The sequence below is a fragment of the Leptopilina heterotoma genome, unplaced genomic scaffold, assembly GCF_015476425.1.
Source record: "Leptopilina heterotoma isolate Lh14 unplaced genomic scaffold, ASM1547642v1 Lhet_40, whole genome shotgun sequence".
In the NCBI taxonomy this organism is placed as follows: Eukaryota; Metazoa; Arthropoda; class Insecta; order Hymenoptera; family Figitidae; genus Leptopilina; species Leptopilina heterotoma.
The window spans coordinates 279,956-303,034 of record NW_025111064.1 but is presented as its reverse complement, the minus strand read 5'-3'; the positions used below and the strand labels follow the sequence as shown (position 1 = coordinate 303,034).

Genomic DNA, 23,079 nt, shown 5'->3' with positions numbered 1-23,079 from the left:
GTATTTGGATGATATCCTCATTACTTCCAAAAATGTTAAGGAACATAAGGAACATCTTGATATCGTATGCAATCGATTAAATAAATGCGGGTTAAAATTAAATCTTAAAAAATGTATTGTTTATCAAAATCAAATCGAGTTTTTAGGACACTTATTGGACGAAAATGGTTTCCGGCCCACGGAGGAAAAAACACGCGCAATTACGGAATTCGGAAAGCCTCGAACGATTCATGACCTTCGTCGTTTCTTGGGACTCGTAAATTTCTACCGTCGTAATGTTCCTCATGCCGCTCAATTACAGCAGCCGTTAAATAAATATTTGCATGATACACGTAAAAACGACAAACGAGAAATTATTTGGACCGCGGAAGCTGAGCAAGCTTTTATCGCGGTAAAAAAGGCATTGGCGAAGGCTGCCCTCCTCGCTTTTTCATCCCCTAGCACACCTTTACGTCTCGTAACGGACGCTTCGGATCTAGGGATGGGCGTGACCTTGGAATAGTATCTAAATAATTCTTGGCAACCGCTAGCTTTTTATTCAAAAAAATTCAATTCCGCACAATCTAAATATAGCGCGTATGACCGCGAATTAACCGTTATTTACGAATCCGTAAAATATTTTCGGCATTTTTTGGAAGGACATGAATTTAAAATCGTTACGGATCACAAACTGTTAATTTATGCCTTTCAAAAAAATAGCAAAAAAGCCTCTCCAAGACAACATAGACAACTTTCGTTCTTATCTCAATTTACTTCGCAAATCGAATATCTTCCCGGGATCGATAACGTTGTTGCTGATGCATTATCGCGAGCCGATGCAATCACCTTTTCTCCTGAAATTGAAATGGCAGAGCTCTCAAAAGCTCAAATTGAAGATGAGGAATTAAAGTTGATTACTAATGATTTGAATTCGTCATTGAAATTAAAAAGATTCGATTGGAATAACGTAGCTATTATTTGCGACATGTCTGGAGATAATCTCCGTCCGTATATACCTCGTTCTCTCCGTAAACAAATTTTTAATTCAATGCATAATTCTGCACATCTGGAAGGTAAAATTACTGATCGTCTAATTCGCAAAAGATACGTGTGGCCAAGCATGAATAAAGACATAAAAAATTGGTTCCGGTCTTGTCTACAATGCCAGCGGGCAAAAGTTACAAGACACACCATTGCATTGCCGTCTCACTTCGTCGCACCTGATAGTCGGTTCCAACATGTCCACATGGACATAATCGGTCCCCTGCCAATCTGCGACAGGTATAAATATTGTCTAACATTAATCGACAGATTCTCTCGTTGGCCCGAGGCAATTCCCTTGAAAGATAAAGAAGCCTCAACCGTGTGTCGTGCGTTTTTTGATAATTGGATTGCCCGTTTCGGTTCACCGGAAACGCTTTCGACGGATCAAGGTAGCCAATTCGAATGGCGACTTTTTAAAGCACTTTTAAATTTAACGGGTTGTAATCGTATAAGAACGACCCCTTATTACCCAGCGGCAAACGGGATGATCGAACGTTGGCACCGCACGTTAAAAGCGGCAATAATGTGCCATAGTAATAATAAATGGATTTATTCCTTGTCAACCGTGATGTTGGGATTGCGTAATAACATTCTAGATTCGGGGGCGTCGCCGGCCGAATACTTGTATGGAACCACCCTCAGGATACCGGGCGAATTCGTGTTGCCGGAAGATTTTTCGGCCGATCGTCAAATATTTATTGAAGAATTTAGGGAACACATGAGGTTGGTAAAACCAGTGCCAGTTAAACACAAACACAAAAAAAAGATATTTTTCTATAAGGATTTGTACAACTGCTCTCATGTCTTTGTTAAAGTCGGGACATTGAAAAAGTCACTCGAATGTCCTTATTCAGGTCCGCACAAAATTATTAAACGAACATCCGACAGAGTTTTCGAAGTCGAGATAAATAGTAACAGCAAACAAATCTCGATTGAAAATTTAAAACCAGCATTTTTTGTACTTAACGATAATTTAAGTTTAAATGATGATAGGAGCAATGTACAGTCTAATATTACGCAAACAATCAATACACCAATAAATAATGAACAACCAAAGAAAATAATTTTGAACAAAAATAAACCAAAAATTGTACCAAACAATACTTCGACGATGCAGAATATTGCTGCACCATCGACTTCGCATTGTGACCTTAATGTTAATCCGAGACCCGTTCTACGAACTTATGTAAATAAAAAGAAGGTCTCTTTTAAAAAATAATATGATAATTTTTTTATTAAAAGAAAAAAGACTGATATGACTGCGATAGTTTTTCAGCGATATTTCTCTTTTCTTTTTAAATATTATTTTTTATCACTTGCGAAAAATATTTTAAAATTCAAACATTTTCTTTTTTGCATGTTAATGATTTATATTTATTTACTTACTTTAACAGAATCAATCGACGATGATTTTTTATTTCTTTTTGAATCTTCTACACTAATGCACTAGAGGTTTATTTTTTTATCATTTTGTTAAACTTTTTCTTAAACACTTTGTTAATATTCATCGAATATTTATCTTCGACCGAACAATTCAAACCGCACTAAGTGTATTTTTGCAAATTTTGTAATCGTTAACACTTAGGGGGAGTACTGTGGGGTTCGTAGCAAGCGTATTTACCGACGTTGCTTCTCACTATAGAGAAATCTTTTCTCTTGTGTATGAAACATGACCGAGCATGTGTGAGTAACACGTAACGCAAGAATGTGTGTTCGCGCCTTTTATGTTCAGTTGCGTCTGGGAACACGTTTGTGTAGCACGTCTTTTACACGGCTACAATAAATCTTTTTTAATACCAATAATATTCACGATTTACATTTATTTACACAATCCAATTGAACAAGCAATTGTTGGGAAGCCTTCTGATGTTGAACATTATTAATTAACTTGAAATCATATTATTTATTATTATTATTATTATTTATTATCATATTATTTATTTTTAATGTTTAAGGGGTACTAAAAATGAAGAATGTAGTTTCGTTCACTAAATTTAGTGTAGAATTGTCATTTTTAATCCAATCGAGGTCCACAAGGGCTCAAAATTTGTGTAATGATAGTCTATCAATAAAAAAATTAAAACCTCAACATTCTTTTCTGTTTGATGTAAAAAAAAATAGTAGAAGTTACTCAAATGTCTGAAAATCATCAAAATTGTCTTAAAATTTCATCTTTAATCCACTGTAACTCTCTCAATTTTTTTTAATGTTATTCTGTGACCTATGGATCGAAAGTTAATTTAATAACCTTTCCAATAATACCTCATTTATTATATTTTGACAAGCTAATTTTCCTACAGGTAAAAAATTGTTTTGTTCAATTGACAATTTCACTGTAAAATAGTGAAATGAACCACAAAAGAGAAAAAGAAATCAAGTTCAAAAAGAAGATAACATTCCATATAAACTAATACATGGGAGAAAAGTATTTAATTCTTTTAAGCCTGTTCTATAAAAGTTTTTATTTTTTGAATTTCTTTGGATTTCTTATGTAAAATGTTTATATTAAGAATAAGTATTAATTTACTTTAAAAATAATAATTTTTTCAAATGTAATTTTTTGTATTCATGAGAAATTAAAAAAAAATTATACTAAAACAGTAGTTGTTATTCATTTTTCCTGCAATTCAAAAAATTATTAAATTATTATATAACTAGCAGCGCTACGCGAGCTAAAGCGCGCGCGATATTTCTGTTTCTGTCTTTTGATACTCAAGACCTTATTTTATTGTGTGTATATAAAAATGTAAGACCTTATGATCCGTTTTTTTCTTTTTCTAAAATATTGCAAAAAGATTACAATTTTTTTTTTGAAGAATTAAAAAACATAAAACACGAAAACCAAAAATTAAATTTAACACACTGAGCTATATTGTAAAATGTTTATAAAACGTTAAGGTAATTACAGATTTTTTCAAGATAATAGAAAGGTTTTTTCGCAAATAGAATTAACATTACCAATTTGTTGAAATTTGTACCACTGTTAGATAAAAGTTTTTAAAAAATGTAGTTGAATTTTTTAGACCTGTGGGGACTTGTAAAAAAAGTTATAAGCGTCTTTGTTTTTAACTTTTAACATTAAGTTTTGTGGGAATTGAGTACATTTTCAAACATATTTACTCACCACAAAGTACTTAAAATTAAGAAATTATTAAAACATTTTCTAATACGAGACAGATATATAATGGTTAAATATCTGTTTAAAAAGTGTCATTAGGTATCTGTGAGAGTTGCAATAAATTAATTTGTAAAAAAATTTCATGTTTTATACAGTATATTGGACAGCTGTTTGAACATCTGGAAACATTGCACACAATTTTCTACTCAAAACTAAATGTAAACAAGTCATACCAAGCATTTGCAACACGACTAAAGAAATGCTGTGTTGCCAGACGTTTCAAAGTACCAAGCAAGTCAAATTACAAAATAATGGTTTTTGTTTTGATTAGTTCAGTCAAGCGATAGAAAAACTTTATATATATTAATTATACATCAGAAGAATTATTTTATTGAAGTATTCTTCCTTCTTTGTCAAAACATTGACACCGAGATTTATTAATAGTCATGATATAAGTCGAGGTATAAGCCGTCCATAAACCACGAGGACAATTTTATATTAATTTTTGACCCTCCCCCCATGCAATATGGAACACAAATTTTTACTTTATGCAATGGACCTTAATTTTGTCACTCGTTGGTTTTTAGGGACGCTGATTACGAATTTGATGTAAGTTTTCATAAATTTAAAATGGTGTATTCAATATGGCAGAATTTTCTTTTAGATTTATGCAATTGACCTTAATTTTGTTACTCGAGAGTTCTAATACCAGTCAGTTAGCTGTAAATGTCATAGGAGCGCTCACTGACAATTATTTTAGCACTTGCGTCGATTCACGACCAGCGAGCGTGTATAGAAAATTTTTTTTAATTTCTCTTTCCCATATTATATTAGTCATTTGAAATTTTGAAAACAAACATCGCATTCGTAATCAGCGACCCTAAAAACCACCGAGTGACAAAATTAAGATTAATTGCATAAAGTAAACATTCTGTTCCATATTAGATCCGCCATTTTGATTTATGGGAAACTAAAATTGAATTCGTAATCAGCAACCACAAAAATTCCCGAGTGACAAAATTAAGGTTTATTGCATAAATTTTAAAAAATTTTGTTCTATATATTAAATCCGCTATCTTGAATTTCTTAAAAATAACATTAAATTAGTAATCAGCGACCCCAAAAGCCTTCGAGTAGGAAAACTTAGGCGAATTTAATTACATTTTAGTATTTTGAAAAATAGTCACCACCCCTTTCAAAGTTCCCTTCATATTTTAGGCCATATTTGGTCTGCCATCTTTAAATTTTACATTCTAATTTACTTTTTTTAAAAGTATACAATTTTTGTGCCTCTATGGATGAGAATTGAATATTATTCATGCACGTTTAACTCCTTAGCAGAGTAGTCAAAATAAAGTTTTCGTATCACAACTTTGCTAAATTTTTTTATTTCTTTTAATGCCAGATATCATTATATTTTATGTTTTTGAGGTTACTGAATCCAAATATTTGGATGGGTAATTGGGTAAAAAAATAACCAAACTTGAAAAAATGAAATTTCTTTCCTGTTTTTAAAGATAAAACCGCTATATTTAATTTTTGTTTTAAACGAAATTCTTTTTTTTCACCCCGGAATCGAAAAGAGCACACTCAATACCTATAAGAAACATACTTGCGGTATAAAATATAATCTGTTTTATTCATAAAAGTATAGGTTGAATTTGCGCAAAGAATTTTCTTATTTTAGGCGTTAATGGGTTAATCATTAAAATAATATTATAATATTTGGGGAGAGTGGGACAAACCGTCCAGATGTCAATATCTCCGAAATGGCGAGATTTTTTTGTTCATAAGTTTTAAAATTTTTTTTAAAAAATCATCGGATTTGCTTGAAAATCGTTACTCGGGGGTTTTCGAGGTCGCTAATTACGAATATTGAATCAGATTTTTAAAATTCAAAATGGCGAATCCAATATGGCGGACATTCTTTTTTTTTAATCATTGGATTTGCTTGAAAATCGTTACGGGGGGTTTTGGGGTCGCTGATTAAGAATATGACATAATTTTTTAAAAATTAAAAATGGCGGATACAATATGGTGGACGAAAAAAAAAATTAAACAAACAAAAAATTAAAATAAAAAAATTTTCTTTTCCGCCATGTTGGATCCCCCATTTTCAATTTTGAAAATTTGATATCTAATTTTTGTTCAGCAACACCAAATACATTTTTGTTTGTCTTTCTTAAAAAATGCAAATGAGAAAACATTTAAATCATACGATTGCTTATCCGCATACAAAAACATCTTTGACATGGCGAAGAATAAGGATGTATAATTTTTGTTTTACTTCGAATTTTGCAATATTATTTTAGGAGAGTATTCTTGACACTATAAAAAATCCAAAAATAAAAACAAACAAAATTTCTGGGCCCGCATTTTATTTACAAAATAAAGCTATATTTTTGTTAAGCGCCATATTATTCGCCATATTGGATCCGCCATTTTGAATTTAATTTTAATTAAAATTTTCGAAATTATGTTTCAAATGCTTAATAAATAAAGCATTAACTAACAAATTGAAACCAATTCAACGCATGTAACGCAGCAGTGCAACCGCCCGTGAAACTGCACGCTCCATGTCTTTTTTACAGCGCGTAACAGGCTTAAAAAACCATCGGTACACTTCAGAAAGCCTTACCCATTGTTCGAAGATAATTGAATCTTAAATAATTATACGAATTAGTTTTTAAAAATATTTGCGATTGTTCACAACTGGAGGCGGGGTGGGAGTCAAAAATTGATGAAAAATTGTCCATTTGGTTTATGGAACAACGATAAAATTTATACCTCTCACTCATACCTCGTTCTCGATCTGCATTTCTTTTAGTCCTTAATCTATCTGTGAGTGAAAAAAGAAAAATAATTAGCCAATAAGGAAATAAGACGCCCATTTCGTATTTTGGCTTGAAAGTAAAATTCCCCACTTTTCCTTCCCCTATCAAATTCTGTTCCTCTCTTTCTACCTGACACGGAAAATGGAGAAAAAAAACCCCCTTCTAAACCCAAAAAGTGGGAATTACTTTCTTAACTATTCGTCTCTCTTTCGCTCCTACTCTAAACTAAAAGGAGAGACAATACCTCTCTCCCTCTCTTTCTCTCTCACTGTGAACAGAGTATATAAGGAAAGACTAACTTAATATATATAGATATAATAATAATATTCGCCTCTCTTTCGCTCCTACTCTAAACTAAAAGGACAGGCGATACTTACCTCTCTTTCTCTCTATCAACCTTTCTCTCTCACTGCGGACAGAATGTAGACGCTCTGGACAGACTGAATGAAAGAATACGAAGATTATTATAGTTAATTCAACGACAATAATCATAACTTTTAACCACTAATTTATAAAGAAAAAAAATTTATATCGTTTAGAATAAAATTATCATTTTTAATTAGTATTTCAAATAATTTAAAGTTTTTTAATTTACATTTCGTCCGTCAACGGGCAAATTAAAAAAAAGCTAACCATGTTATTGAAAATGTATTGGAAAAAAGACGGGCTAAATAATAGAGATATTATTTATTTCGCCTTTAAATGCAAATGACATAAATTAGATAAATGTTACATATTTTTTTAAAAATATTTCTATTTTAATAAAACGCTTTTGCTCTATTTTCAAATTCATTAACTTTTCCATATTTTCCAGGTTAAAAAAAATTATTCTATGTTTTTAATACGAAAATTTTTTAAAAATACCAATAACTTCATTTTTAAATAAAAATTTAATCATTATTTTTTTAATAAAAAATTTAAATTTTTTAAAATTTCAAATTCAATAACTTATAATTTATTATTTGCTTACTGTAGCTTAAGCTTCTTTGATTAACTGAAAAATATAATTTAAAATTTATTTTCAAAGAAAATCACCGTAAACAAGTATTATTATAGTATTACGCATGAAATATATTGGATCATTTTCATAGAGGCGTCCTCCGCTTGATAGACAGAGAAAGAAAATTTTATATTGTTGTGATAAATATTTTTTCTTCCTCCAAGCCATTTTATTTTTGGTATTACACATCCCCCACACGCTGCCGCTTATACCTAGCCAACTATATAAAAAGGGAATGCTTCTCTTCAATCTTTAGTATTCAATTTAAAATTAATACAGAAGTTGTTTTTCTCACGCAACCATGGATTTCTTTGTTGACTTTCAATACTTCAAGAAATCCCATAAAGAATTCGTTATCAAGGAGCTGGCCATTATTCATAATGAACCAGACGCTCAACCGATGGTATTCGTCTTTGCACTACCGTGTAAATGGAAATCTCTAAGTCCACGATATAAGAGTGAAAACATGTGATTGACGAACAACTGAAATGGACTCATGGTGATGTGCCCTATAACGAATTACATTCGATTCTAAAAAAAAAAGAAAAAAAAAGAAAAAAAGAAAAAAGAATTGTTAGTTTCTGGTCTTAATTTTTTTGTAAAGGGATCGTTTAAAAGACAATTTATTGGAAAATATGTAAATAATGTTAGAAATCTTGAAGATTGGGGGTGTTCTTCGTTAAACACATTAAAATTACAATCTCTGGAACGTGAATGTTCTTATCATAATCTCTCTAATAATAATTGGTGTGCAGCAAGTAATGTCTTAGTGTTACAAAATTGGTTTCGTAATTCTCAAAAGAGACGTATTGTAATGAGTATTTATAAAGATTATGATCGAGATTATGATCAAATTGATAATTCATATTGAATATTTTATTGTAAGTTTTATTACATCGCTTAAAGAATATTATAAAAGTTTTTAATATTGTTATTAATAAAAAAAATAATTTAAACCAATTATTTAAAATTGTGTCTATATATTTTATCTCATTCTATTATTAGTTGCATAGTGTAACTATGCAATAACATTTTTTTTTCTTTAAATTAACAAAAAAATTTGCCATCATCATCATTATCATCATCATCAAGTCAATTAAAACCATAAAGCCTGTGCAAATGCAACAAAAACATTCATCACTACCGATAAAAAAGTACAGTAATTTTTAATTATTTTACTTTAACATAATGTTATTTATATTAATTATGATTTGAATTTTACCTTATTTTTTTAAAAGTAATTATTGAAATTAATTAAATTTTAAAAATTATATACTTAAACTACTGTAATATGATCTGTATTCTTGTCTTTATTTATCTGAAAGTAGAATTATCTACGTTGATAATTAATTTTATTTTATAATAAAGAGCTGAGAAGGTAAAGTAATGTTGCAAATTATTTATTAACATTTGCGTTCCGTAACGATGACAAGTTGTAACAAATAATGAAAAATAAATTTTGTAAATCAGTTTTAATTATTTTTTTGTTTTTTTCATCAATTTAATTTTTATTTTAAGTCATGAGAAAAAATATTTTTTATATTAATTCGAAAGTACATATTTCCAACTTAAGTCCTCTTCCAGGTTCCGGACGGGGCTCCTAGGGTTGATCGGGCTTAGTCTCGGCGTAAGGATGGTAGCCTATTGGACCATTTGATTCACTGGTAACGGGAGTTAATGGGTGGCGGTCGGAGGTCTTAGAACGGAGGGGTGGTATGAACGATTGAGCGGATTGATTGACTAACCTTGGTTAGGACTGTCCGATTTTAATTGTGTTCTTATTAGTTGGACTTTTGACTGATAAATCGGATTGATGTTCTAAACATTTATAGAAATCTGTTCGATGTTAATGAAGTTCGTGTTAGTTGAGCTAATGGTGGGGGTTGATAATTCAACATCTGCTGGTACAGGGAGCTGAACTTTCTCCGTCAGTTCCTTGTTAGTCGAACGATTGTCCTCTTTGAATAATTCATATCTGGAAAACTTTTTTTCTAGTTTAAGTAGAAGACCACAGTTGTATAATTTTTTGCGAGCAATTTCAAGTGCTTCTTTTTTGGCCCGTTTTTTTCCTTTCTAAACTTTAGTCGTTCAATATCTCTAAGCTTTTGTCCTTCAGTTTTTACTTTTTTAATCTTGCATTGAAACATCTTGAAATATATCTGAAAAGTAGGGTATGTTTTAGCCAAGATTGAATTATTAGAAAGGTAGGAATGATCGATCATGAATGTACTTGGTGGTTAATAAGGTTCATTTTAATCATATGAAAGAGCATTTTTTATATACAGTTGTGAGATGGAATTTCATCATAGAAAGAGCCAGGTTAGCAAAAATTATGCAACGTTTGATTGATTACGTTTCTTGTACTATTAACAGGACAGTCGGTAGAATAGGAAAGGACGAAACTAGCTTCGAGAGTATACTCGGTACTAGTCAGGGCTTGGTTTTGGTTGGTAAAAATAATGAGGTTCTAGCCAGCTACGAGATTAAACTCGTTGCTAGGTAGAACCAGGTTAGAATGTTTATTTGAATTAAAAGGTGAAATATTGTAGAATTAGTATAAGTATTAGTATAAGTATTAATCAGGTCCTGGATGGAATTAAATTTCGGCAGAGACTCGAGGTAAAGTTGGTATTTTGCCATGGAGAAAATTTGGAACAGCCTCGAGATGAACTTGGTACTATTTCCAGGATAAAAGTCTAAATTAGCCTCTAGCACAAACTTGGTATTAATCGAGTCTCAATATAGGAATCCCTATTTTGAATTTAGCCTCGAGGTTAGACACTGTACTAAATTCGAAGAAGGGAGGTGTGAAGAGGATCTTTTACTCTGTCTACGAAATTTACTTGGTACAGATGGAATCGAGGATTAAGAAAGTAAAGTTCACCTCAGGATTGAACTAGTACTAGAACTAATTAAAAAAAAATTGATCGAGAGAACGAATATTAGTCTCGAAATGAATTCGGCACTAATGTAAGTGGTTATTATGACAACATGAGAAGGAAAGGTAGCGGTTATGTCTAACAGCCACTAGGCCTGCTCGGTACTGTTATGTATAGGAAATTAAAAATGTACTAACTGCGGAGAAAAACGACGAGGTTTTTCTTTTGCTACCGCTTTGTTATTTTCTGTTAACAATTCCACACTTACGTGTGATTTCAAAATTACTGATGATGTCAGTTTGGAACGCAGGCTTCTTATACCCGTTTAAGGATTATTAAAAAAAAAATCTGTTCGTTGGTAGTGTATGTATATTTATACTTTCCATGGAGGTTGGAAAAAGCAGATGTGCTCAAAACTTTTTTCTTATAGAAGAATAGATTGGTGGAGAGGGAATCGATGTTTGGGAGCGTTCATAAACTACGTAGCATTCTAAGGGGAGGGGGGTAGGCAAAAGTATACGTTAGTCTACGTGGGGGGAGAGGGGAGATCGACTCTTACTACGTAGTTAATACCATATAAGCTAAAATGAATTTTGTCAACTCACTGCCTGTCGCCATTGTTAAATGTTGCTATATGCCAAGAATAAAATATTTTATTCAGAATATTTAACATTGCTTTTAATTTAATTTTTAATTGTTTTTAATTCGAATATAGTTAAATATGCAGTTTAAAAAAAACGGGGCAAAAAATGACAAAAATAGGTCTACGTAGTTCATAAACGCTCCCTTTTCACCGAGGAAATAATGGAAAAATTCCGATGTTTTTCAATTTTGACCAAGTACATATTCTCGATTTTTTTGTCGCAATCAAATTGACACGTAACAATTAAAATGAAAGGGTACATTGAAACATTAAAAATAAGACTATTGATAATTATTAGTATCTTATTTGTATACATATTGAAAAAAAACAAATAAAAATAAAAGCTTAAAGTTTCATAGTAAAAAATTATGTTATTTCAGTAAATAAGACACATGTATTTTTATTGTTTACAATGAGTTTTATTATTTGTTTAATCAAATTATTATTGTTGTTATTTACTAACTTCTTACATAATTCATTTACAAAGTTGTATTTTCTTTACTAATTATAAAATTTACTAAAATCTACAGTACCGTCTGAAATTGTCAATCCACCCATTTTCAAAGGAATGACAAAAATTTTTTAACATAAAATTCATGTAAAGTAAAATTTTTTTTGGTTTATATTTTGAAAGACGATAAAATTTTGAAAAGAATAAGACCTTACAGAAGTCATTTGGCCAACATTTGTAGAAGATATTCTTAAAAATCGTCATTTTCAATGTTTTACAAAAATTTGAATAACTTTTAAAATAATGAACGCTTTTTAATAATCTTAGGCTTATTTTAAAGACCATTTTCTACAGAATAAGAATTACTTATAGGCACTAACCTGTAATTTTTAACTTGGAATAAGCATGACGTCAAAGTTGGACAAAAAAATTCAAAAAATTTGAAATTATATTATTAAAAGAAAAATAATTTTTAAAATTCAAACATATATTTTTATTAAATTTTCTTGAAAAATCTACACCATATCATGTTTTATATATGTTCTAGAATAGTTTTTAGTACAAAAAATTGATTTCAAATTTTTCCAATTTTTTTGTCTAATTTTGACGTCATGCTTATTCCAAGTTAAAAATGACAAGTTAATGCCTATAAGTAATTCCTATTCCGTAGAAAAAGACCTTTAAAATAAGCCTAAGATTATTAAAAAGCGTTCATTATTTTAGAAGTTATTTAAATTTTTGTAAAACATTGAAAATGACGATTTTTAGGAATATCTTCTACAAATTTTGGCCAAATGACTTCTGTAAGGTCTTATTCTTTTCAAAATTTTATCGTCTTTCAAAATATAAACCAAAAAAATTTTAGTTTTCATGAATTTTATGTTAAAAAATTTTTGTCATTCCTTTAAAAATGGGTGGACTGACAATTGCGGACGGTACTGTATATGAGAATATATTACAATTTATAAATAAACTATTAAACTGCTTTAATATTAACTTAATTTTTATTTGCAATGTACATAAAAAAATCATTGACATATAGTATTAGTATTACACAACACATAATAATATTGATAAATTTTGTTTATTTAAAAAAAGTTAATTAATAGTTTTTTATACAATTAATAATTATAATTTTTTTTTTATTGCTTATACTCCTGCCCTATTGGCCTTATGCACTTTGACAAGAGTCCCCGAGAAAGACTTTTTTGTATTAACTCTTTTTTAATTATTAAAATTAAATAAATCATTATGAAACCTATTTTCCTTCAAAATAGATGTCCTGAGCTATAAAGATAATTTTTCCAAAAGATAATATCCTATTCCAGCTTGAAGAACACACTTAAAAGTCCCAGTGTGCGGTTTAAGGATGGATTCGGCAGTGTGCGGTTTAAGGGTTAAACTAATCACAATTTATTGATATCAAGTATTATTATTTATTTATTAATAATAATCAAATTAAAATATTAAATAATATTAATCATTTCATTATTAACGCATTTTGTTGAATATTAATTTCAAAACTTTTTCCCTCCACCCCATCTTATTTTTCATTGTCAATTTTTAATATTTCACTGTTGCTTACTTCTATCAAAATTATATTCTATTAACAAATAAAATTAAAAAACTATTCTATTTATTTTAAAAAAAGTTAAATACAATTTTTTTGTATTGCAAAATAAAATACGATTTATTAATTTTAATAATGAATATTTATTTTTAAATGAATATAAATTAAAAATGAAATAAATGAATGAATGAATATAAATTAAAATTTATATTAATTATTGTATTATAACCACATTAGGTTCACTATTAATTTTAATTTTCTTTTCTTCCTTTTTCTCTTCTTCTTCTTCTTTTTCTTCACTAGCGCATCGACGGCCGCAAGCGGCCGTCTTATTTGCTTCCGAGAGTCCGATTAATTTTCCATTATTACTTTTCAATCATTATTTAAAACTGTAATTTCATTTATAATTTAATTTTCCTTTGTTCTTGTTTCTTAGACACCAGTCAACTATGCATATTAAGTTTAAATAATTATATTATCTAAATAATATAATGTTAATTTTCAATTTAAAATAAAATTTTAAAATTTTATTTTAATTTATAGCATTTTTTGATATCTTAAATGTCTATTCTATTTGCATTTTTTCTTATCTTATTTAAATAATAGGAGTGTCTCTAATAATTAATCAAAAATTTCTTTGTATACAATATTTTTGACTACGTTAGTTTCTCTTTGATCTCCTAAATAGACTCTCAATGAATCCCAAGATCGAACACGCGAGAATGCAACATAAAACTGTCCGTGATTAAAGACGTCTCGTCTAAGATCGATTCCTATTTTGGTAAAAGTTTGTCCTTGTGATTTGTTTATAGTCATTGCAAACGCGATTTTGATTGGAAACTGTCTGCGTCCAAATTGAAACGGGTATCGCTCATCACTGTATAATGTGATTCGATTAATGAACACTATTTGGCCACATTTATCTCCAGTTAAAATTTTACATTTTAATAAATGATTTTTTAATTCTAAAATCTGTAGTCGTGTTCCATTGCACAACCCTTCATTTATGGAAAGGTTTCTTATCAACATAACAACAGTATTAATTCTTAATCGTAACTCAAGTGGCGGTAAATTTGGAGGATTTAAGGTCTCCAAGTATTCGGGTAAGAGAGCTTCACCAATTTCACTGTTATCACAGTTTTTAACAGTATTAACACTGGTATAAATTTTTTCTGTTGATACATCTAATAATTCAACAACTGATTTGTTAATATCATCAACGTCAACATTTCGAGCTGATAATATTGCCATTGATGTTAATTTTTCAAATTCTTTATTTTTAATTACATCTTTATAAATATCTTCTGCAATATTTGTACCTGGAGGAGCTATACAATTTTCTGGTATTTGTATATCAGTTTCATTCATGTTGGCTGTTCCGTTTCCAACTTGTAGTAAAAATGCTGAAAACTCTTTCTCATGTGGTAAAGCGCGCATATTTTCTGTTAGAGAAAATTGAAAGAAAGCAGACCATACACTACTAAATTTAATGCAGAGATTTATTAATTCACTGCGAGTAGCGTTTTGTTTAACTGGAAGAAGTTGTCTAAAATCTCCACCAAGTATCATTGTTTTACCTCCAAATGGTTTATCATTGTTCATTATGTCTCTTAAATTGCGATCAACTAATTGCAAAGCATGCCTTGGAGCCATTGGAGCTTCATCCCAAAAGAATACGTCTATGCTTTTTAAATATTCTGCTTCTTTGGATTGTGCTTTAATAGTCAAAGATGAATCACCGTAAATAGCAATTGGCAATTTAAAAGTTCTATGAACAGTTTTACCCTGAGGAAGTAATGTTGCTGCGATGCCAGTAAACGCCATTGTACAAACTTTCTTTTTCTTACTTTGTAAAAGGTGAATCAAGGTTGTATAAACAAATGTTTTTCCAGATCCTCCAACTCCATTAATAAAAAAGCATTGTTTTTTGCTGTTATCAATTGTTTGTTCATTATCAACTGTTTCTAAAATAATGTCAACAATTTCTTTTTGCTTTTCATTTAGTTTCTGATATTGTTCTGTGCCAATTGTCTCATGTTGTTCATATATTATTTGATTTTCAATGTCAACTTCAGTTTCTGTTATTTGTAACATTGATGGAAAATATGTTAAATTTGAATTTCCAGCATTTAGTAATGTATTGATATGAATATATGCTTTCTTCTGGGCAAGACTTTCTGACATTGTTCTTGAATAGTCTTCAGATAAAGCACTTTTAAACTCTTCCCACAATTCTTCAGGACGTAGAGGTTGACAGTGTATTAAAATTCGTACAAATAATTGCCTTAATTGTCTAGGCATCATCCAAACCTCTGCTTCATGCATAGCATTTTTCCATTCATCGTCATCTTCTATTAGTCCTAAGGCTAAGCACGTAGAAACAAAAGAATCATGTGTAACACCATCAACAGTTCTTAAATTTTCAAAACTTGTAGCCCCTTTTACTGTTATTAACAGTAATCTCAAATGAAATAATTCAATTTGGGATGGACTTATAGAATACATACGTCCTAAAGTGTTGAAATGTTGTTTTCGCTTATGCCATGTGAAGGCATTAGATGATTTCTTTCCTTTTTGAAATACGTAATGTAACGGCATTTCCGAATAAGTATAATTTCTAGCTGTTGGATCACTTTCATTTAAAGCAAAATATTCTGTAAGTTCTGAAGGTCTATTTAATGCAGATCTAACCGAATTTTGATCATCCACATTATCTACTATTACTGTTTGTTGATTTGGTAAATGAACAGGCAAACGATAAATTGAATGACTTTTGCCTTGCAAATTATTGCTCAAAATACGGCCACATGCTTCGGGTGGACTAACGTAGCGAGTTTCAATATAACTTTTAATTTCATCATGTTCAAGAACGCCTGTTTCTTCGTTGTCATTGTTTTGTGCTTCTTGAATCACAACAGCCGCAGCATCATGTCCTTTATAAATGTATTTAAAAAGATATTTTACCGCTTTAATACTGGTTACAACTTCAACGTTAATGTGGCAATTTAAACGCAATAAAAGTTCTTTGTTATGAGGTACAACACGTTGATTATCATATTGAAAACCATCACGCCGGTTGTAGGTTTCATTATTTCGTCGTCTGTAATGTGGATAACCGTCTTCATCCATATTCGTTTCATCATTAAATGGTTTTGGATAATTCTTTGAACATTTACCATTTTTATCTAAACACCAGTCTCCACAAGGACCATGAATCATATTAGCATCAATAATTTTATGTAATCTTGGATTTTCCATGGGATCTGGTATTTCGGCTGAAATAAACTTATCCACAATTTCGGGTGTTGTTATTTTTGAATTTGATTTTAAATTAACTAACAGATGAACGTGTGGTAATCCACGTTTTTGATACTCAACAACATAGACGTATGCTTGTACTTCTCCAAATAATTTTTCTTTTGCAATTATGTTAATAAGTTCTTCTTTCTTTAATTCAAAAACGCGAGCCACCAAATCAGGTCTATCTGAAGCCGTTTGTCCATCTAACAAATTTTCAGTAATTTCTTTCCACTTTGGATTACAAGTCATTGTAATAAACAAATCAGGTTTACCAAATTTCCTTACTATGCACATTGCATCTTGATAATTCTGTAGCATATTTCGTGGTGATCCTGGATAAGTGGAAGGAAGAACAACTACTTTTCCAACGCGACTGCTAGTATTTTCTGCTGTTTTTTCTAAGTGTTGTAAGAGACTTTCATATGTATCAGCTCTTAATTGTTTCTGATTACTTCTTAAATAATTCATTTTATCCTTTTCCACTTTAACGTAATTATCAACGGCCCACTGTTGAAACAATCGTCGTCCCTTTAAAATATAGTTTGGTTCATCTCGAATAGCCATTCGGTATTTTATATAAGCATTTCTAGTTACTCTTCGATTACTACCAATCATTTTTTTATCCTCAGACCAACCCTTAGTTCCATATGGATAAAATAAAGGATAAGTCCATGGTTCAACATTAGGATCCATTGAGCTTACATATTGTAAATGCTTTGTATTTTTGTTACGAATTGTAACGTAAGATTCTGGAATTTCTCCGTCTGCAGTAGTAGAGAAAATTGCCGCAACTTCATTAACTCTTTGAAAATTGAATCGTCTTTTATCTTGTCCTTTCTTTAATGTAAATAGCAATTGCAGTTCAGGTTCTGTACCATTGTTCTCTGTTGTCATTGAATCTAATTCGTCTTTCATCATTTGATATGCATTTGCAAAAGCATTGCCTTCAATCATCACATTGTGAATAGCACTTAATATTTCTTTGTTTAATGTAGAATTCATATTCATTCTGAAATCTGTTGCTTCATTAGTATCAATTATAAAAAGTTGTCCAAAACTTGGCAATTCGCCATCATCCGGATATAAAGAGGTATTTATTTGATAATATATTTGTCCCTGAATTTTAAAGCAAAATGGTCCAGGCCGTCTATTATTAAATTGTACTAAATTAGCATTAAATGAAGCAAATGAAAACGTATTGTTATATTTACGTATTTCATTGTAAAAGTGATTCGACAAAGGATGAATACCTTCAAATAATTCTTTTATAATTGTTGGTGGTTCTGGCAAAGGCTGTAGGAATACTTTACCATGGCTACAGCAATCATTAAAAGAATTTCCTTTATTATTTACTTTCTCTGCTTTAAAGTGTTTCGCTTTACAATGAATACATAATACATTCATAGTTCCAAGATAATGTTCAGGAATGTTACTTAAGTTATTCAAAGCAGTATTTAAATTAACTTCTGCAGTGTTATTAATATTATTTAAAGTCAATTCTTGTTGCAGATCATGAACAAGTTTAATCCTTTTAGAACTACTTTTTTCATTTAACAAACTCTTTCTCTTTCTATTACCTCGTAAAGAAGTCAAATTAGAAACATTGTTATTCGTCTTTGATGACGATTCTCGTAGCAAAATTACGTTACTACTCTCATTAAGTATATTACTCCTTTCAAAATGTATATCATTTGTATCTTTTTTGGGATTAAAACTAAATTTTCCATTGGTCATACTTTGTTGTTGTAAATTTGTTTCTCTACACACAGTTCTGCTTGTTGAATTCAGATCGTGTTGTGAACATGAATTAAATATTTTGTTATTTATATTTAATGTTAATTCTGTTTGCAGTTCGTGAACATATTTACATTTGTTTTTTTTTTACTGGTAATTTCTGCTTTTGTTCGTTACTTTCATTTATAATATTTCTACTTGTTGAAGGTTCATTATATCTGCAAGTGTCTTGTGTAAGAGTCAAATTATTTTTTGAATTTAATGTCAACGGTTTTTCCAAATTGTAAACACATTTTACCTTATTAACAGTAATATCCTTAAACTTTTCTTTCTTTTTCATTGTTTTTTTTATTTATTAAGTTTTTTTCCATTTTTTAGTTTAATCTTAGTTAATTATCTTTATTAATCTTACTTTCTAATGTTGTCTAAAAAATGTCTTTTTAAATTTGCTTCTTTCACTTTTATTCTAATGTTCAAATGGTCCAATGTTCTAATGGTCTAATGGTCTAATTGGTCTTATGGTCTCATTTTCTTTGCTTGTCTAGTCCTATTTATTACTCTAAGTTTTTTCAGTATACATATAATACAAGTATAAAATTAAATATATATTTTAATATAATTTTTTTTATTTTTTTTGAGGAAAAAAAGATAATTTCGTAAAACTGTATGATTTTCTTTTTATTTATTTAACGAAAATAACAATAAAAATAATTATTACAATTTTAATTTAATTCTGATTTTAAAAAAATAATAACATTAACTTTAAAAAAAGAAATTTTTAATTATTAATAAATAAATAACTTGTAGGTCTTCTTAAAGTTCTTTTGATTTAAACATCCTGCAGTGAATTCCTGCAGTTGATTTCCTGCAGCTGATTTTCTGCAGCTGAAAATAAAAATTATGAATATTTAATATAAAAGTTTTCAACAATAAATTTAATTTTAATTTTTATAAAATTATTTTAAGAAATATGCATTAATTAGTTATATGTATATATGGTTATTCCTTTTTTCTCTCTTTCTTAAAACATATTAAGAACATTACAAAGAGCACTTGAAAATTCAAATCAAAATATGGAAGATTTTTATCGCTTTCATGCATGAATTAACACAAGGGAGCATTAGGTCGTTTAATATTTAAAGGATCATGTAATAATTACTTTGTCTTTATTACAATTATTTATTATCCTAATTATTTCTCGATTTTTTTCATTAAAAAAATTTAAATTTATTATTTGATTTTAAAGGAAAATAAATGAACAAATTGTTACAATAATTAACTTATTTTATGATATAATACTTTTTTTTAACTTTTATTATAAAAATAAACATTTTTTTTCACATTCCACATATAATATTATTTAGGTCATCATTAGAATTATCTTAAGTTATAAAAAATAACTTTGTTTTCGTTTCAACAAAAAAAATTATGATTTAATATACAAGATATACAAAATAATTGTTATTTGTTTTTTTATAATAAAGAAGTAAAATATATTAATATTATGATAATAATTATAATAATATTTTTATCTCAACTGTGACGTTGCAGAGAATAATTGAATGTTAATTTCGAAAAGGGCTCAACTCGGATTTTTATAAAAATTCCTTTTTTTGTATTTTTTGCATCATTACATATTCATTGACGTTTTCTCAAAAGGAAAATTTCATCTGAGGTACTTTCATCAGAGAAAAATGTATTAAAGTGTGTTTTCCTTTGACTTTTAACTTAAGATTGTTTGTTATCTAACCTAAATATATTAAATTGTTTTTTGAGTTTAAAAAGAACTTATAACATTTTTTTGAAATTAAATAAAAAAGTAAATAAATTGTTTCTTGATAGTAAAACATTTAATTAATATATTTTTCAATTAAGAGAAACGATTAAATTTTTTTCATGAATTTCGAAAAGAGATCAACTCTGACAACTATAATATCAATTTTTTCCAAGTTACTGTTATTAAGGACAATTCTTTTCTCATTTTGTAATATAGAAAATAGCATCTAGTTATGTAGTACGAAAAAAAAGATGGATTTTTTTAATTAAAGCTGTTTAAAATAAACATTTTTTTGTATCTCCTGTAATAATAAAATTTCAAAAAACCGAGTTGAGTCCTTTTCGAAATTGACTATTCAATTTTTCTTGCGAAAAATAAGTCATATATGTAACATTGAAATGGAATCATTTTTTGTAAAGAAAAATTATATAGAATTGATTATGGCAATTTTATGATTTTGTCATGTAACGTTGCAGAGAATAATTTTTTTGAAGAAAATATGCCATAAATGTTATAAACATTTTAATTGTCTTTTATTTCTTGAAAAAAATTAATATTTTTAAAAAAAAATACTATTAAATACAATTAATAATATTAATTTAAATGCGAATTAATTATTCTTGTAGACGTATGAATTCTGTTGGATATACTATATATTGTTTAATTTACAAATATATAATAACTTTCTAAACAAACCCTCATAACCTCAAAACTTGTGAAATTAAATTAAATAAAAAAAATAGTTTAAAAAATTAGAAATTTTTTTAATGAATAATACAAATTATTTAATGACTAATACACATTTTTTTACATAAAAAAAATACGGAGTGTCTATTTGGCCCGTCACCCCACTTCCATGGATTTCAAGACGGGCCAAATAAAAAAGTAGTTTATTTGGCCCGTCAGATAACAAATTAGCTGTAATTAATAACAATAGATTATTATTATTACTATTTCTACAAATAGATTAATTTAATCACCAGGTACTATTTTTTACATGAATTTGACAGGTAATGTAATAAGAAAATTCTTCTTAGAAATTTTAATAAAATTCTTTGAAACGATTGAATTATTTTTATAAACATAAACGAATTTTTCACAAAAAAATTAATATTTTGGTAAATAATCAAATTCTCTGAAACTTGATTGGTTTAAATATCTAGTATTTGAAAACAACTTTACGAAAGAATTAAATATTATTTTACTATAAATAATTATGTTTATAATTGCATCTTTACTTTGAGGTTAAAATATACATTACCTTTTAAATTGATGTAAAAAATACTTATGGTGATTAAATTAATCTATTTGTAGAAATAGTAATAATAATAATCTATTGTTATTAATTACAGCTAATTTGTTATCTGACGGGCCAAATAAACTACTTTTTTATTTGTCCCGTCTTGAAATCCATGGAAGTGGGGTGACGGGCCAAATAATAAAAGTAACTTATTTGACCCGCTGACGGGCCAAATAGACATTCCATAAAAAATAATATATAATAGTTTTTTTTGTTAAAATAAATTCTTAGGTTGCATCAGATTTTCAAGCTATAAATTACATGAAAGTTTTTTTTAAAACACACATAAAGTTATATATCTTAATATTGATTGACAACATTATAAAATAACTTTTAATATTTAAGAATCACATGTTACTGACAAATTTTATTTGTTTAAAAAAATTTACTTTTTTATAATATTAAAAAAATGGATATTAATATGCTAACTTACCTTAATATAATTGAAAAAATATATCCTCCAACTCCGATCTCCTTCTCTTGAGAACTTATTTCATGGAGAATAAATAGTTGTTAACAATTTCAGTCACTTTAACAACAATAATAATTGGCACTTGTAACGCAAAACAGTGTAAATAATATACAGTTTCTTTCTCACGACTTTATACATATGTTGTTTACCAAAAAAATGTTAAAATTTAAAGATTAAGTTAAATATTTATTTAATAATAGGTATGGTTTTTGGTAGAGTTAACATCATCCTATGTATCTGGAAAAATAATAAATTTTTTTAATTTTAACATTTTTTGGTAAACAACATATGTATAGAATCGTAAGAAAGTAAGGAATTTAAATATGTTAATGAAAAATAAAAAATGTTACTTTTTAAAAAATTTGTATTTTTATAGAAAAAGTCATTAACAGTTTTCCTTAATGAGGGTTTAAGGGTCCGAGCGATCCCCGCTGTGAGGGTTGCTCAGGACTCAGTTTTGACTTGGTGTGCCGTATGGTGGGAGAAAGCTTCTTTCCCTCACGGGACTAACTTGGACATCTCTCCTTGTATGTAGTGTAGAGAGTTAAAATCGTGCTTCGTGAGTGGTATATTCATTTTTTGAATATATCACATTATTATTTGATATACTTTTTTTTATTTTGGATAGCATTAGATATTTTCTTTTCTTTTTTTTGTATAATTTCTCTACAATTTGTAGAGAGTTAATTAAAGTGTTTCGTGAGAGGTATAGTTATATTTTTTTAAATATTATATTATCATTTGATATAGTTTTTTTAATTTTGAATTTAAAGGATAAAGAAATTGACATTTTTTTCTGTTTTGAATAAAATTTGATATTTTTTCTGTTTTAAATAACATTTGATTTTTTTTAATTAAAAGATAAGAAAAGAAATATTAGATAAAATTGAAATTTGGATATTGGATGAAATAAAAGATAAAAAAGAAATATTGGATAAAATTGAAATTTGGATATTGGATGAAATAAAAGATAAGAAA

The 23,079-nt window shown here is 28.5% G+C and overlaps 1 protein-coding gene across 1 annotated transcript; it reads right to left on the bottom strand.

Moving 5' to 3' along the window:
* Positions 1 to 14,210: 14,210 nt before the first annotated feature.
* Positions 14,211 to 18,552, bottom strand: LOC122506262. Its single transcript, XM_043618354.1, has 3 exons — positions 14,838 to 18,552; positions 14,554 to 14,753; positions 14,211 to 14,291 (listed from the first exon to the last, which is right to left on the bottom strand). The coding sequence occupies exons 1-3, from the start codon at positions 18,550 to 18,552 to the stop codon at positions 14,211 to 14,213; spliced, it is 3,996 nt and encodes a 1,331-aa protein (XP_043474289.1).
* Between the last annotated feature and the right edge of the window lie 4,527 nt (positions 18,553 to 23,079).